The 18934-nt window shown below is 38.3% G+C and overlaps 1 protein-coding gene across 1 annotated transcript; it reads left to right on the top strand.

Moving 5' to 3' along the window:
• Positions 1-6070: 6070 nt before the first annotated feature.
• Positions 6071-18728, top strand: LOC131991528 (deleted in malignant brain tumors 1 protein-like). The gene is made up of 15 exons (XM_059356983.1): positions 6071-6131; positions 6386-6412; positions 6564-6875; positions 7764-8057; positions 8723-9037; positions 9519-9809; positions 11161-11475; positions 12401-12700; positions 13076-13384; positions 13921-14235; positions 15187-15495; positions 15600-15893; positions 15999-16334; positions 17195-17279; positions 17396-18728. Exons 1-15 carry the CDS (start codon positions 6086-6088, stop codon positions 17514-17516), a joined length of 3669 nt encoding a protein of 1222 aa, XP_059212966.1. The 5' UTR covers positions 6071-6085; the 3' UTR covers positions 17517-18728.
• The last annotated feature ends 206 nt before the right edge of the window (positions 18729-18934 follow it).

Below are 18934 nucleotides of genomic sequence, written 5' to 3'. Positions count from 1 at the left end.
AGGTGCAACAGTGCAGCACACGTCACCTGAATACACACTTATATTGTGTGTGTGTATGCCTTAGAATGTGTGTGTGTGTGTCTGAGAGGCGGCACTTAATGCAACCTGAAACAACTCGAAGCCAAGCCATTATGTCTGGCTGTGTGTGAGTGTGTTAGTGAGGATGTTTTTCCCAGCGACGGCAGTTTACCACAAATCAGATGAGACCAAATGCTATGAATCCTATGAGGGATAGACTTAAGACCAAATAGTATAGCCAGCATTCATGTAAAGTGAGTTTTATCAAATAAATCTGACCTTATTCTTGTATAATTCCACTGCCAAACTAGTTTGGTTAAAGTACAGTCTAGCGATAGATTTTCTTGCTGTCTACTAATCCCAAACAAAAATGGCCAAAACCAACAATCCATAGTTTCTCAAGTAGTTTCTTAGGGCGCTTACACAACCCAGAGTTTAGTCAGTTGCAATGGAAATCTGGCACAGTTAAATCCTTTTTTTACGTTTTTTTGGTCGCTTGTGAACGCTCCAATTGTACCCTGGTGCGAACCAAAACAACCAGTCTGAGACCACTTGTGAGAGGGGGTCTAGGTCTGAACCCTAATGCGGCTCGATTGCAACGTAATCTGTCCTAATTACAGGAAGGCAGATGGTGGGCTACCTGTGCAGACATTTAGTGAGATGTACATAAAGAGACAGATGCAATATGACTGGGAGAGGACTGACTTGGACTTCTTCGAACACATCCAGGAGATGCTGGATAAAGTCCACAAAAACTGACATTTGTAAAATCATTTAAGATCAACTGGAGGAGAAAGGATTCGTGCACATAGATACATTGTCATGGAAAAAAATATTAGACCACCCTTTCCCTCAATTTCTTGTTCATTTTAATGCCTGTTACAACTAAAGTTACATTTGTTTGGCAAATTTAATTACAACAAAAATAACTCATAGCAGTTTAATTTAAGAGCTGATATCTAACCTTTTCCATGTCTTTTTTTTGATAACCAAAATCATTATAAAGATAACCTTGGAAAATGGCTAGATATCAGCTCTTAAATTAAACTCTTATTAGCTATTTTTGTTGTTGTTATTATATCTGTACAAACAAATTGCCTTTAGTTGTACCATTAAAATGAATGAAGTGAAGAAAACAAGGGTGGTCTTGTATTTTTTTCATGATTGTAGTTTCTTGGGGAGCTTTCACAACCCAGAGTTTAGTCAGTTTCAATTGAACAAATTGATCTGGTGTGGTTAAATCCTTTTGACGGTTTGTTTGGTCGCTTGTGAACGCTCCAATTGTACCCTGGTGCGAACCAAAACAACCAGTCTGAGACCACTTGTGAGAGGGGGTGTCAGTCCATTTCCAAACAAACTTGAGTGCAGTTCGATTACAATGTAATCCGACGTAATTACAGGAAATTAACCAAAACGCAGCAGATTGTGGGCTACCTGCGCAGGCATTAAGTGAGGTGTACATAGAGAGACAGATGCAACATGACTAGGAGAGGACTTCTTAGAACACATCTAGGAGATGCTGAATAAAGTCCAAAAAAAATGACAATTGTAAAAAAGAGGATTCAAGGACAGAGATGGATAGATCTGATAGATCAGTGCAGAGTCAGGGTGTAAAACATGGTGCGTTAGGCTCCATATTGCTTCGTTAATTTCCGTTTTACATTTTTCTTCCCCAACTTTCCAACCAATAAGAAATAATGCAGCGTGTTTATTTCCAGTGCTCTGCAAATCATTTTTTTATTTCTCACGTTTGAGCACTGTGAAAGCAAACCAGAAGTGAAGTATCAGTTTCACTCTGATTAGGATTAACCAAACACTCTGGTTGTGAAAGCGCCATTAAAAGCTTTTAGCAACACAAACTGAAGTAAATATGTAGGGACTATTTTAAGCTGTGGATTAATACACATTTGGTGCTCTGATAAATACATACAGCAGCAGTATGGTGTTTTTAGGATTGACTGAAAATAAACTACACTGCCCAGGTTCATTATAATGAAGGAAAATAAATCAAATTAATTGAATGTCAGGTGGCATATTCATGTATTTTTAATAGTTTGTGTGCAGGTATGGAGCTCAATGAGTAAGAGGGATAAGATATAAGGTTTTGGCTGCACAGAAGGATCAATTTGTTGTTGGTTTTGGGCTTTTAATGGATTTGTTGACAGCATGAAAAATATTGCAGCTCTATCAGGAGTGCACTTCACAGATTATTATCACACAGTGGACAGGACATAAGAAATTATAGTTTATTGCTCAGAGATAATCAAGTTGAAATATTCTGCTTCCCCTGCTGTGCCCCCCCAAATTCTCTGTATGTTATATATGTATTTCTAAATGTAAGTAAAGTAAAAATGCTGAAATGTGTGACTGCCCTCTGTGTGTTTTCGGTATTATGAAATGAACACATCATGGCCATCTCGTCGTCCTGTCCTCCAGTGTGTATTCTGTGTTCTCCGTCCCAAACACCAACACTAAGCATTTTCTCTTCATATTCTCTCGTCCTTATTAAATTATCACGGGTGGGTGGTTGACTAATTCCTTTATGTTTACACAGGAAGGACACACAAACACATGCACCCTCACCAGCCGTTCTTCCCTAAATGTTGTGCCATCATGTGAAAGGATGTCAAGTCATTCATCAATCATCAATGCATTTCTTTTACTGTCAGCACTAAAGTCATTCCTATTTTGCTGTAGTTTTATTCCTTATGTATTGTAAAGTCGTGATGATCTTGTGAATGGAAACAAACAAGCCTGTTGGACCGAAAAACTGACTAAATGTACTTTATGTTACACCTTATATGACTGTTGTGCTTAATGTGGTATTTACAAATGTAATACAACAATAAAGAACATAAGCTTCACAGTGCAGTGCACAAACAATGTAAACATTGACACCTGTCTCTATCTGAATAGACTGTGTAGGTGAAAATAAAGAAAAGATAAGTCTCTTTTGATCCATTCGTCAACTTGTTACACGATCATTCTATTTCTCAGGCTGCTGTACGGTCCCCTGATGTGTCATTTCCTATGAGGGAATGATGTATATATCTCATTAAAATATTCACTTTTTTTCTTCTTCTTGTCAGTCGTCCTGCAACCAAGAACTTATCTTGCGGGTTCCAACCTACAAGTTAGGAGCCGCTAAAGCTTAGGACGCACTACAAGATTTTTTTTGGCAGATTTTACCCACAAAGTCTGCTCCAGTCTCCACTAGTTGGGGACAGTCAGCATAACTATTTGGCACAAACATCTGTTCGTGTGTGAGGGCAACAGATCCAACCTCAGTTGCAGTCAATCAAACATGTTTGCATTTTTTTAGCCTAATCTGGGTAATCGGTTGGTGTGAAATGATTACCAACCCAACTGCAAACACATCTTGCCAACAGCCAATGAAAAACAGAGTGTTGGACACAGGAAATATACAATATCCGTATATAAATATTTGATAACCTGTCTGTTATTCCTGTCAGTTTCACGTCAATTCATTTTCATGCACTGCAGTTACTGTGTGGTTCCAGTTAACAGGAAATATACAGAAAAAGTTTCTTGATAATAACCAAAATCATTATCAAGAAAACGGAATGGAAAATGGAAAATGGCTAGATATCAGCTCTTAAATTAAACTCTTATAAGCTATTTTTGATGTTATCATCATATTAGTCCAAACAAATGTACCTTTAGTAGTACCAGCCATTAAAATTAACAAGACATTGAAGAAAACTAGAGTGGTCTAATAATATTTTCCATGATTGTATGTAAGTTCAGACAACTTAAAATATATCCTTGTGATTGCTTTTGTCACCCTTCTCATCTCCTACAGAGACAGCAGTACATAAAAGTATGTTCTTTGTGGGAAACACACTCATCATGATAAATCAAATATTTATTTTCCTTTCCTATCTTGCATTATATACTGACAGTAGCAGTATGCACAGCTTAAAATCATGAATAAAGTGTTGAGTGTGTGGTAGTTACAAGGCTCAACCAAGCAAAACGTTTTCATAACACATTTATTGTGGGGGGAAAAACGGAACATGATTGCTAGGTCACTTCAGGGTAAAATATAGTTACATTATAGTTCAGGGAAACTGAAGATGATTTATCATGTACTAGTTAGGTTTGTTCACTAGTGCTCAAAAGTTTGGGGTCACCCAGAAAATGTCTGTTGTTTTCATGGAAAATAACAGGCATGAAATGAGTGACAAAAGTAATCGTAAGTATAGTAAAGACATTAACAAGGGTATAAATATAAATTTGAATCTGCACAACTTTACCTCTAGACACTCAACCAGCCTGAGGAAGGATCATTTTATTGCCTCTCAAATCAGCACAGAACAGTTTTTAGCTGTGCTAACATAATGCACAGGTGTTTTAATGATCAATGAGCCTTTCAACACTATAAACATGGATTAACACAGTGTGCCACTGGAACACAGGGCCATATATAATAGATATTTCATAAGAAAATCAGTCGTTTCCAGCTTTAATAGTCAATTACCACATTAACAATTTCTAGACTGTATGTCTGATATTTTAATTTTATGAAATTGTGCTTTTCTTTCAAAAATAAGGACATTTCTGTGTGATTGTAAACTTTTGAGCGGTAGCACGTGAGAATATACATGATGTACTTGAAATACTGTGACAAAATATCAAGAGGAAGTTTGAGATGTGGTTATTTTGTGAAACGGCCACCGGAGGAAAATTAAGGAAATAGAGGGCGAGCGGATGGCCGAAAATGCTGAATTGACAAGTCAATTATGCAATATCACATTCAACCTCCATGTGAACGGATACGCAAAACAACAAAAACACATTTCAGAAGGAAAACAAAACATAAAAAACTAAAAAATAGAATAAAACTACATATTGCAAAAGTCATATACATAACATAATAATTAAGCACAAAGTAGTACAGTAAACATTAACAAATAGAAAAATACCATGGCATAACATATGGTAGTTGGCAATGCAAAAAAGCATTATTTTTTTTACTCTCTGAATATGAACACATTCCTTGATACTGCTAATTTTGACTTTTATTTTCTTTTGAGAGCAGTTAAGGATCTACTTGCAATATTAATTGTGGCTCCACGTGCAGTAATGATACAAATCTATCAGGTTACTCCCACAATACATTTCAAAGGAAGACACAGTGTTCCGAGGGCTGTAACAGGAACTGAATGAATCAAAAAACCACTGAGACTCAGACTTTCACAAGGGGGAGTGTTTCGCCATACCCTTCCCCATGTCATGTTAACAAGATGTGGAACAAGAACTGGTTCTGTCAAGTCATGCATTTGTGAAAAAATCTCAGCGGATAAAGGTCTGTTGGCTCAGACTATGTCTAATGCATGAATAACAGCATCCTCTTTTTCTGCAAGGTAAGAAAGTTACTTGTAAACTATTTCAGAAATTTGAAGTAAAAACAATATATTAAGTTAAATGCAAGATAACATTACAACAACATTTTTATTGATTTTTTTTAGGTAGGTATGTTAAAATGCATAACTGGCAGGAATGCCAGGAATAAAATACCACTGCAAAGCAAAGGTCATTTTTATTTAAAAAAAAAAAAAGAATTTGCATTCAGAATTTTAAATTGGAGGTGCAAAGTTGAATACATAAGTATACAAACATAATGTAAAAAGCATTAGAAATATATATTTCAAACTATTGACATTATAGTGTCATTTTATTTTCAGATATTTTGATAAGTGACCTAGATTTGTACTATGTTCTGTGGGAGCCTTCTTAAATATGTCACCATGTCATGTTGATGCTGCAAATAAAAAGTGTTTGTGTTTCTTAAGGCTAATTCCTATTGCTTCACTGAAAGTGATGTGGTGTTATGATAAAAAGTAGATACTGTGTCATATCTTCAGATGTGTATTGAGTAAGATTTGCAGATGTGATCAACAGATTTCGGTAAAATAAACTGGAGCAACAAAACAACAAAATAAAAGTCAAGAAACTTCTATTAATTTGCTACAGAGATATGGCAATAACAATACTTTGTTTTCATTTTACCTTGACAGCATTTGATTCACTTTGAGGAAAAACTATGAGCTTCATTTCTGCTGGAAACTTTCTTTTTCACTTGTCAATAGGTGAGTTTTAAGTTTTTTTTTCTTATACTACACTATAGCCAAACAGTTTAGTTGTCTGCTTTTGAAGATATGATGATGAAGATACAGTAAAAAAAACAAAAAAACAAGCTGAAATCTCAAAATTCTCATCAAAAAATATTTTATTCTTATTAAAATTGATAAAATAATCTGCCATGTATTTATTGCACAATATTGTTTTAAATATATATGATAAATCTCTGTGCTGAACATTTTACTACATGTTTCTGCTGTAGGTCTACTGAGTCTACCACTGCTTACAGGTCAGTGGGTTTAATTTAATTAAATTTTAATTTTTTCATGCATGAAAACACACGTATAATAACATGTTCTGATTTCTACATCCAAGTCTTACCACAAGGAAATTGTTTTTAAGTTCATGATGACACAACTATAATTTTGTTTCATCTCTAGAATGTGACAAGATTAGGCTGGTTGGGCCTTCTCGTTGCTCCGGTAGACTGGAGGTCTTCCACAGAGACAACTGGGGAACGGTGTGTGATGATCACTGGAGCATTGCCAATGCTGAAGTGGTGTGTCGAGAGTTAGACTGTGGGATGGTTTATGATGCCAAAAAAGGTGGCTCTTTTCCAGGGGGACGGGACAACATCTGGATGGATGATGTACAGTGTATTGGTAATGAGTCTTCCATCTTCGACTGCCCACAAAATCAACTGGGTGACAATAACTGTGACCACTCTGAAGATGCTGGGGTTACCTGTTCAGGTAAGACTGGCTTCATTCTTATAAGGTTACATCTGTTTGGAGTAGGATAAGGATTGGAAACAGGAAACAAAAAGGCAAATTGTTGTTGTCACACAAGCAAGATATATAGTGTGATTATTGACTTCTGAATAAATATGAGAGTGGTATCAATCTTCTGATCTAATTATCTGCTAATGAGCAACCAAGCATTTTTCCAGAAATATTCAAAGTTTTGCTTTAAATATGAATTAGGCACGAGGCCCTTTCAATTTTTTTTTCCAAATCCAAAAATGTGGAACCACAAAGACATGTTGGGAAATACAGCTCTGGACAAAAGCAGCTGAAGCAGCATTTTTCTTAACCACTGATCCTATTATTGCATCAAAAATCTTGAAACTGTTTTGACAGTTTTTTTCACAATCGCTACCTGCGATAGTATCTAACTGAATTTCCCCTTGGGGATGAATAAAGTAATTTTGATTTGATTGATTTGATTGGTAATGCTGTTGCTTGCAAAAAAGCCAGGTTAGTACATGCACCAGCTGCTGCAAATATAAAGTTTAAAGGTTATCATGCCTGTACGTTTGGTAAAAGAAAGTCATCATGCAGTCACATGCTTCTGCTTCATGTCATTCATCTTGGTTCAAAAACAAAGCAAAATTAATGCTACAACAGGAGTACTGAGTGGTATCTGAAAGGGTTTAAATATCTAAAGCTATGATCCAGCGACTGTAAAGTGTAAAGACAGATAAAAAGAAAAATAATAATATTTTTTTTTAAAAGAAGGCAGAGGCAGAGATATTCTTTATATTAGTCCCTGGTATGGATCAAGCAAAAAAAAAAAAGGTGGATCTTCCCTAAATACAATATTTTTTTTGTACCTTTGTTCTTTGTCGACATCATTTGCAGATCATTTGAGGGTGGTGAACGGAAGCAGTCGGTGTAGTGGCAGAGTGGAAGTCTACCATGAAAACAACTGGAAACGAGTGTGCCACAGTGACTGGACCAAGGGAAATACTGATGTGGTGTGTCGAGAGATTAATTGTGGCGCACCTGCCACTCAGGCTGAAATGCTGTATTTTGGAGAGGCACATAATCTGCGTGGTGTGAAGGCCAACTGTGGTGGAAACGAGACCTCTGTCTCACAATGCAAATTTCAGGAATTCAATGAAACCTGCGTTGATGCTACCGTTGTCTGTACAAGTAAGTCAACCTTGTGTCCAAACTACATCAGATATTTTGTGTTGAACTGTATGCCGTTAGTGCTGCTGTTTTGGATGAGTTCAGGGGCAGACTGACCAATAGGTCAAAGTCCAGAATGACCGTCTCACAGACCCTGATCATTTATTATGTGGGGGGAAAAAACACAAAACTTGGAACAAAATAACAAAGAAGAGTGCGAGAAATGTCAAGTAGGAAGCGTAAGGACAAAGGTGGCTGGGAAAAATCAAAAGAGAAGAGGGCCAAATTGTTAGAGGCGGAGGCATTAAAATGAAGAAAGCTTACAGAGCTATTTAGTGTTAAACCAACTAGTAAGACTGTGAAGACCTGCAAGGAGGAGGAGGTTGAACCTACATTTATTAGGGTTCTGTTGCTATGAACAATTACTTTTGGGTTATGGGGAGCGAACATGCTGTCAGTCTCTCTCTCCCTCTTTCCTCCTCTCTCTCTGTGAATATCTCATCTAGTAGGCTTGGGGTTTAGTGTCTTGACATGCTGGCAAGTGGTTATTCAAACGTGTAATCCCATATGGGTTGTGGGCCTAAATTTAGGAAAAAGTCCAGGTCTTTTTTAAGTCCCAGTCCATCCCTGAAGGGGTTCTGAATAATAATGCTGTGGAGTTATATTTTTTATTGTTCACCTGACAGGCGGTAAACCCTTACGGCTGATGAACGGGACCAATCGGTGCTCAGGCCGAGTCGAAATCTACCACAATGGACAGTGGGGATCGATTTGTGATGACGGATGGGAGATGCAAGAAGCAGATGTTGTATGTCGAGAGATGAACTGTGGGACTGCTCTTTCAGTCAAGTACAAATCCTTCTTTGGAAGAGGTCAGGAGGACATTTGGTTGGACGATCTTCAGTGCACTGGCGAGGAGAAGTTCCTTGCTGACTGCCCGAACAGAGGCTTTGGATCACACGACTGTGACCACAATGAAGATGCTGGTGTTATTTGCTCAGGTAACACATGCTGCAGTCCCTGTTACTCAAAGTACAGTATTTGAATCAAAATCCTGATTATAACATAAAGAGCCACTTTTGAATGAATGAATGTTGAAGAGATTATACATTACATTAAGAGACACAGTTGCACATACAGTACATTTGTGTTCCATGGTGATGCCTATATAGCCATTTTTGGAAGAAAAAAGTTTGGTTTTCCTTTTGCACGTCTGTTGTTGATGTATCATCTGTTTCAGCACTTAAACTCCCTTCCTGCTAGTTACTTCAGAAGTTCTGTTATAGCAGGAGTGTATTTTCTAAGCCTAAACTATTTTAGAAAATCCTTCTGCAGCCTGTTGTAATCATCCTTTCTTGTTTCTGTTTTGCAGTTTTTGAAGCAGCATAGCATCTGTTCGAATCACAAATAACATATGAACACATTGGATATTGTTGCTGAAATATCATTTTAAATACTTCTTTTTAATCACTTGCATTACAGAATCAATCAGATTGCCCAGTGGGACTAACCGCTGCTCTGGCAGAGTGGAGGTCTTCAACAATGGCCAATGGGGAAAAATTTGTGATTCTAATTGGCACAAAGAAGAAGCTGCAGCAGTTTGCCAGGAACTCGGTTGTGGACTTCCAAGAGAATCCCAAGAGACATTCAACTTTGGTGACAGTGATCTGAAAGGGTATACAACTAGTTGCGTTGGAAATGTGAGCACTATCTCCCAATGCACGCTTCAAGAAGTCACAGGGACATGTAAAGGTGTTTCTCTTGCATGTGCAGGTAAGGAGATAAAGATATGCATATATTTTACCGTAGCACTGATCAACTAGAGTAGCAAAGGACATGTGGTCATTGAAAATAAGTAATGCACACAATCGCAAACTTGTTCTGCAGGGCACCCTTTTTTAAAAATAAAAATATTTTCAGGCCACCATTCCATCTCCTGGGTGGCACCCAACAACATACTGGGGTCAGTCTCCAATGATGTCAATGGGTCAGGAAGGCCTTGCCATATTTTCCTTCTTTATTTTGGTAGTCATTTGTTGTAGACTGATCATGTATGCATTACATATATTTAGCCTTGATGCACCCCCCGTTATGAATCCAGTGTAAATCTAAAAAAAAATCGTACATTTATCACCCATCAGTGATAACGTTTTTAAATGTACCATATTAAAAAACAAGCTAAAAAGTAGATCTATCGAAGCATGTTTTTGTCGGTATGCATCATTTATACATCTGGCCCCAATTTTGAAGAGAGGAGAGAAGAGCCTATTTGTTGCAACTGGTAGTTTGGATAGGTTGGTATTTTATTTCAAATATTCAGAAAACATTTTCAATTTTGTGTCAAGATTTGTTGATTTGGAATGGTTATTTATGTTATAGACTGTTACGTCTCGACTATGAACAGAACCAAGAAGTGGAGGTAGAGACAATATGTAGTTTAATGGAAATGTATTTATAGTCGTAAACTACACAAAATTAGGAAGTTTAGTTGAAGTGGAAGAACAGGCAGGCAGTGGCCGAGGGGGAGCAGTGATCTGAGAAAGAAGGTCCAAAAGCAGGCAGGAGGAGTGGTGGTGAGCAATCCAGTTTCTGAGTCCACAGGGGGGAAAAAAAATGAAAGCAGGAGAACCAAAACATGGGATGAGATCGGAGAGAAAAAAACACAAGAGGAATACTACGAGGAAAATTTACCGTACTGTACCACATGGGTAAATAGCAACTGAGTTATGGAACGACCAAGCTTCTTATAGTGCAGGTAGGTGATTGCCAGATGAGAGACAGGTGTGGCTCAGAATTGGAGGGAAAACCGATAAAGGGAAGCAACGCCCACCAGGGCTGTAACAATAGACCATTGAAACATGCATAGAGTGGCACCATTGTCACTGTGTGAAGTGATAATATAAAATATCTCTGTCTCTCTCTGTAGGTAACTGAAGTAACTATAGTAACTATATTTTTTAATATGAGAGGGGTGCCCTTTTTTGCTTGAATGTGCATGTGACTGCAATTTAATAAGTACCACAATAACCACTTATTTCAGTACATTTGATTTGCTTAAACCCAACATATCATAAAATGACTTTAGCTTGTCAGTTTTTTTTAACATGAGTGGATGTGTTCTCAGGTATTTCACCACTAAGGCTTGTCAATGGCACTGACCGATGCTCTGGTAGAGTTGAGGTCCTGCATAATGACCAGTGGGGAACCGTGTGTGACGATCAGTGGGACATCAAAGATGCTCAGGTGGTCTGCAGAGCCATGGACTGCGGAACAGCTAAGACGGCAAAAACCCACGCCTTCTTTGGTCAAGGCCATGAACACATCTGGCTTGATAATGTGGGCTGTGTTGGTAATGAGTCGCTCCTTTTGGACTGCCCGAGAGCCGTTCCCGGACCAAATGACTGTAACCATGGTGAAGATGCCGGTGTGGTGTGCTCAGGTATCATCTTGGTTATTAGCAAAAAACAAAAAACAAAATGTACGTTACTTACCTCAGAAAACTGAACAGCGACTCCTTGGAGTGTCTGTTAGTCCAACCAAACGTTGATTAAGACATTAAGACATGTTCAAATAATTTGTCATTAAGTGAAAATACAGTGTGAAAGGGTCAAAGTTATGAGACCAAACTGGTAAACTTCTCTTTAAAAAAATAAATAAATAAAAATAAAATGTATTGACACAGTGCCGTGGACTTCTCTCTCTCTCTCTCTCTCTCTCTCTCTCTCTCTCTCTCTCTCTCTCTCTCTATCTCACTCTCTCTCTCTCTCTCACTCACTCTCTCTCTCTCTCTCTCTCTCTCTCTCTCTCTCTCTCTCTCTCTCTCTCTCTCTTTTCAAACATAATTGACACAGTACCATGGATTTTCTTCTCTTCTGATGATGGCTGGCTTTGTAAGTGACCTGTCAATCAGAGGTAGCCACGCCCCAAATCATACTTCTTCTTCTTTATCTTTATCTTTAAATGGGGCCATTATTTACACTATTAACATCATATTGTCTTGAAGAATTTTTTGAAGGATTTTTACTAGCGATTGAGACCATAATGTTGTCCTAAAAAAATTTCGGAAGTAATGAATCAAGTGATAAGTTTTCTCATTTTGTATTAAAATGAATGGACGCAAATGCTTCAGCAGCCGCAGTCAGCACCCCCTGTTGCAATTTTCAGTAGAATGCAGCTTAAGGCACTTCCTGGTTTGCATCACTGCTCAGACCCGGAGGTTGCCGCTTGCTTGTGGCCCTCTCACTTGTGGCCCTCTCACTTGTTTCATAATATCCATCACCTATCCTATTTAATAAAGGCAAAAAGCTGAAAAATGTCCATACAGCAGATAACTAATCACTGCCTCTTTCTCCTTTGCCTTTCAGCTGACATTAGACTGGTCAGTGGGACCAACCAGTGCTCAGGCAGGGTGGAGATCTACCATGATGGCCGTTGGGCACCAGCATATAAAGTTAACTGGGGAATTAATGAAGCTAAAGTGGTGTGCAGAGAAATGAATTGTGGAGATCCTGTTAAGTTCTCAGGATCATATGATGAAGGCAGATATCGGAGTGGGTATAGGTTCACTTGTAACGGTAGAGAGAGCTCTCTCACACGTTGCGTAAGGAGAGAATATATCAGGGCCGGCAACGTTCGCATCGAACAGGCAACTGTCGAATGTTCAGGTAAGACTTTAAGTTCAAAAGTTCACAATAAGCCAAATGACAGGTCTGTTAAAATGATTAAATAGTCCAGCAACCTGATTATTCCATATGTTTCCCTGTGATTTACATAATAATAGTAGTAGTATTCATAGAATAATGTCGGGAGTGGTTCGATAATAAATGGGACCAAGTTTAGCTATGACTAACTATGCTATGTTCGCCCCCAAGACATTTTTGGCCGCACTAGGAGGGCACTTTCACGTCAGCAAATAAATAAAACTTTAATATTTTCTTTTAGATACTAGCAATTTTAATGAAGAAGAAGAACACAAATAAAAACAGCCACCAAAGTGTGTCTGCATGTCAGTACATTCATATGACAACTGTGATTTCCAGGCAATGTGAGGTTGACCGGTGGGAGCTCGAGTTGTTCTGGAAGAGTGGAGTTCTTCGACAAGAACCAGTGGGGGACAGTGTGTGGTGAAGCCTGGGACGAGAATGATGCAGATGTGGTGTGTAGACAGCTGGACTGTGGGCGGAGTCATAAGATTACCACCACGACTCAGTACGGTACTGGCACAGGACACACCTGGACTGATCAAATTGAATGCGATGGCACGGAGTCAACACTGAGTCAGTGCACACAAAGACCATTTACAACCAGAACTTGCAACACCACCTCGGTTGCTGGTGTTGTCTGCACAGGTAAGACAAGGCATATACAAAATTACAAGATATAGTCTTGTTTGAGGTTGCTCTGTTGTATAGCTCCAATTTCTTTGTGTTATGTTATTTTGATCAGGGTATGGAGTTCTGGTCACGATAGCAGGCGATTGACCACAGTTTTTTATTTGCTCACAGTCGGGCATTTACAGTCCCTATTGAATTCATGACTAAATTCATGATTCCTCAATCCATCAGAGAAAAAGGACAAATAATAAGATCATCTCACTCTGCACATTAAGACTGTATTAAAGCTATGCTTGAAGCCACTAATGGCACTATAGCAGGTAACGTGCCTTGCAACTGATTTATGTTTGATCAGCACATCACAGGTTCTTAAGTCTATATTATTATAGTAACTGTATTACAAATCTGCATTGTGTGCAATCTAAGGAAGAAAAAAGTATTTAACTAGTATTGATAGCTATTTATCTGCTATCTGACTACATATAAAAATTAAGTTCAAATGTCTGATAAGCCTACTGTGTAATTTTTTTTATTTTTATTTGACATTACAGAAGCTATGGAAGTCCGGTTGGCCAATGGTAAAGATGCGTGCTCTGGCAGAGTAGAGGTCCGTCATGGCAACACGTGGCAAACGGTGTGTGATACAGACTGGACCCTAAATAAAGCCATGGTGGTGTGTGAAAAAATGGAATGTGGACATGCCATGAACGCATCCAGAGGTGCCCAGTTTGGCCAAGGCAGTGGATTAGTAGTGGAGGCCAGCAATTCGTGTTTTGAAAGTGTGACATCTCTTCAGCAATGCAACATCAATGGTTTCAGAAAAGCAACGTGTGGGCATGAGCATGATGCTGGTGCTCTCTGCGCAGGTAAAACCTTTTAAATTAAGTGTTCAGAATTTGCACATGCAGTTGACAAATAATATAATACTATCAGCATTTGTTTCACAATTGTATTCTTTTTTTTACATATCAAGTACAAGATCAACATTTTTGGAAATACACAAATGTGATTTTTTGGTTTTGTTTGATTGGAACATTGATACCACTCCTAAGTCCAAATATGTAGGTGCATCCATCAGCTGATTGACTTAGCTTAGCATTAAGATTGAAAAAAACCCAGCTACCCCTAAATGGATTATTAATCAGATGTAACATGCTGATTATTGAGTTTTAGTGGTGCTGGTAGGCAGTTTACTTTCAAATAGAGCTAGGCGAGCAAGTTTCCTACTGTGAGTTTTAAAGCTGTGCTAAGCTAACTGGCTGCTGGCTAAAGTTAATCAAAACTAACGCTCAATTACAATATTTCTCAAAATGTCTAACGTTAATGTTTAGTTCCCTTGACAAACGTGTCAAATCACAACAATATGACATTCCACATTATTGACAACATTTTGGTTTTGAAGCTAACAAAGGAAAATATCTAGAAATTAAATATCTGCTGCTCCTTCTTATTTAGTGTCTTTTGGTTGGAAGCCAGCTTTGAGGTGCATTAGCGCCACCACAAGGACTGGAGGTGCTACTCTCTCATCTTCATTATGTTCCACCCAGGAGCAGCTGCTGAGTCAAGTGCAGCAGCTAGTGGTTAAATTCAGTATACCAGTCTGGTACAGTGTTAATATCAAATACCAACCCCAGATGGAACAAATAGCAAATTCAACATACAATATGACACATTAGATGTTTCATATTGTATTTAAGTTGGTGCAATTCAATTACTCTGAAAATGATATGTAAATGCATGTCTCCAGGAATGTACTTTGTTGTATTTGATCTATTTTTTAGCTTCCACTTTCACTTGACTTCTCTCTTGATATGCAGCACGAGTCCAGTTGGTCGGAGGCTCAGGTGAATGCTCCGGTAGAGTGGAGGTCCTCCATAAAGGCCAGTGGGGAACTGTGTGTGATGATTCATGGGGAATGAGTGATGCCATGGTGGTATGTAGACAGCTTGGCTGCGGTCTTGCAGTTTCTGCTCCTACAGGTGCCACCTATGGAAGAGGCACAGGTCCAATCTGGCTGGATAATGTTGCGTGTAGAGGCAATGAGAGTGCTATCACACATTGTACGCATCCTGGTTACGGAAAACATAACTGTGGACACGGCGAAGATGCTGGCGTCATCTGTTTAGGTAAGAGGGCTGTTTCATTTTTAACCTGTGGATGAATTTATGAACTTCCAACTGGTATTAGATGAAGCTGCATTGGCTGTTATGATAAAACGTATCTGTTACAGGTGCTGTACAGAAGCCCAATATCACTTTGAGTCCTGGTCCGGAGGTAAACTTCGGCGACACAGTTAAGATCACCTGCTCTGTGGGAAAAGAGTACTTGGTTGGGACTTTTTTCCTTAAAAGGAGCCAAGGATCATTTGAAATGACAAAATCCTCTGAGCTTGGAGCTGAAACGTTTACCTTACCTACTGTGAACTTCAGTCACAACGGGTCATACTTCTGTGAATATAAAAAAACATTTAGTGGTCAAGTCATCGTGTTCCCTCGAGGAGATACTGCTGAGCTCTACGTCACAAGTCAGTAATTGTGTTTTTCCAGTTGAACATATTTAAAGTTTGAACTAGCAAGATTTCAAACAGGTCCAATATCCCATATGAATAAAACCTTTTTGTATCCTGCAGTGAAATTGGAGAAGCCTACAATCTCCCTGGAATCTTCTGCTGCAATGGTGGTCTACAGCCCCGTCAAAGTATCAGTCGCCCAAGGCAGCAGCATGTCTGTCACTTGTTCTGTTTATTCCAGATATCCTGGGGGCTACTTCTATCTGACAAACTCTATTAAGAGCACCACTCAAACAATGCCAGCAGTTGCCAAATCTGTCTTCCTCGTGGCACACTTTAACTTCTCTGCAATAGATTACAAAAGCCAAGGAGAGTATAACTGTGTATATGGTTTTAACGTCTCCTCAAAGACCTTCGGTTCTGCCCCCTCCAAGTCACTCCACGTCACTGTCGATGGTAAGACCCAAAGAGCCCTTGAGTGTCGTCTCATTATCATTATAGCTGGTGTTCCTCTTTGCAAACTCTGCCACATGTTCTTTACAGCAGCTCCAGTTACAGCAGCCTCATCCCGTTCAGTAGCCCCAGGAGTTATTGGGGGGCTTGTGGTGTTGCTTCTCCTGCTGGTTGTAGGTTTCCTGGTCTGGAGACGGAGAAGGTGGGGTGCTGGTAAGTGACGTACACCAGGGTATCTGGGGGTCTTAAAAAGTCTTAAAACCTCTGAAATCTAATTATTTGAATGTAAGACCTTAAAATTCTAAAATTCTCTCAAAAGCTCATAAAATTATCCGATATTGAAAGGTCTTAAAAATGTATTAATGTTTCTTTTATTTAAAACAAATGCATAAACTTCAGTCTCACTTTTAAATGTTTCGCTTTTTGAGGACGCTATAGCATAACTACAAAACGGAACTAATTACCTGTGCAGCCCGGTCAGAATTTATCAAGCACAACCAGCTAGTTTGCTGTGTGCGCGCCACGGTGTGTTACACCAGTATGGATGTGAAATGGGTCTTAAATTGTACTCATTACGGTCTTTAAAAAAGTCTTAAATTTGACTTTTTAAAACGTGCAGAGACCCTGATACACACTTTTTATATGACAAAACGGTGACTCTGACATCCTTTGTTTTACCTCATATAATGTGTTCAGTTTGTTTAAAGCTACACCAAGTAATATTAAGGTAATGCTTTATACTAAGGTTCTTCTAATATATATTAGTTAATAGGTGATGAAGGTGATTTAAGTCGTTAGAAGTTGCTTATTAACAGTATGTGTTAATCATTTTTAAACATGTTTGTTGAATTTTCACTTTTCAGCTACCATGGTTCAGTTTATCAACAGGTTTGGAGGAACAATGAAGCAAGATGTCGTAGAAAGAAGCAACGGAGGTCTCTATGGAAGGTATAAAAGAGGGAAAATGTTGCTGATGCTATTTGCCGAGATACACATATTTTATTTTAATGTAACTTAAAAGATATCAGTGTGATTTCAGTTGTCACCCTTCTCATCTCCAACAGAGACTGCAGTAACCAGGTGATTGAACAAGCAGAGAGTCGCCGCGTGGCGGATGCGAGGGCCCCTGAAAACCTGGCTGGAAGAATGACGTACGATTTCGAGCCACTTGTTGTCTTGGGATAACAAAATAGCTGAAGGAATAGAGAAGGAGTAGAGAAGTCAATCCGCTGAAGGTCTACAATAAAAAGATCTGTAGACCACAGCCGTTTAGCCGTTTAACTGTTGATTTCTCGTTCATTTATTGATTGAGAATGCTGTAGGCTGTATGTCATTTCAAACACAGCATATAAATCTCGCATTAAGACCTTCTGCTGTTGATGTTTACATGGAACATCAAAGAGAATACCAATTCATATTTCTGTGTACAGAAGAAATACCTCTAACCCAGTAACTGTTCACCACCATGTGATGTTTCCAAAAATAAACCGGCAATATGAGATGAGAGCGGCAGACAGGAGCTGCAGCATTTATTCATGTACAATTTGAAACCCACACTTTACTTCAACTACCCCTTGACTACTTTACTTATAACTGCATTTACCACCCATTTAGTTTTCATTTTAATGCAGTTTTGTTGATTAAAGCGTCACTTAAGCTTCAGCATAATATTTTATGACGTGATCATGTTATGATCCTGATACGATAATGATCATTTCAGTATACTCCATCATAAATGTCAAATATAATAATTACTGCTGATTTCAGGCACATAAAACACTTCAGTTTGCTTTTTTTCTCAATATTTTGCATTTTCTGCATTATAAATCAATTTTTATTTTTTTGTATGCATTTTATTTTCATTATCTGTTCTGTGACTGAGTATGAGCTTTAATTTGTGATGAAGATTGTATTGCTACAGTGCTAATTTACTTGTTTGAATCACGTGTTTACATTGATATACATATATCTCTGTATACTTGATAAATATCACATTTCCTGATTACCTCATTCACTGTACATTAATGACCAGTTGACAACTTTACTGCTTAATGCTGCCACCACCCTCCACGTTTTTTCTGTACTATTATCCACATCATTTTCAAGCATTAATAATTTTGTCTAGCCACCATGCTTTGGTTATCTCGAGACTTGAGATTTTGTTGTACAGAGGAATAAGATGTATCAGACTTTGGCTGGATAGAAAATATTTGTCAGTAGGATCAATTTATATTTGGTTTTGGTCTTTTCTTCTTTTGTTGACAAGATGGAAAATATTGATAGCTCTATAGAGCCTCTTAAAATGTCTGAAGTTTAGTTGTTGATATTCAGTCTAAAAATGTCTTAGAATGTCTGTAATTGTAAGAGGGAAGGCATTAAATTTGATTTGGAGCAGAATGAATGATCTTGTTGATTTTTTGTTCAGTTTTCATATTTATGTTTTTTCTACTACCCTGCTACATTGATCATTTCAGCAACATCCAATATTTGTTTATGTTAAAAACATACGTATCGTGATGTTACACTAAGGTCGATGTGAAGCACTGTATGATAAAATAAGGCAAAACATTTGTCAACCCCCCAATGCTAATTTTTACCAACAT

Source organism: Centropristis striata, chromosome 18 (assembly GCF_030273125.1).
Source record: "Centropristis striata isolate RG_2023a ecotype Rhode Island chromosome 18, C.striata_1.0, whole genome shotgun sequence".
Lineage (NCBI taxonomy): Eukaryota > Metazoa > Chordata > Actinopteri > Perciformes > Serranidae > Centropristis > Centropristis striata.
This window is presented reverse-complemented; position numbering and strand designations above follow the sequence as displayed.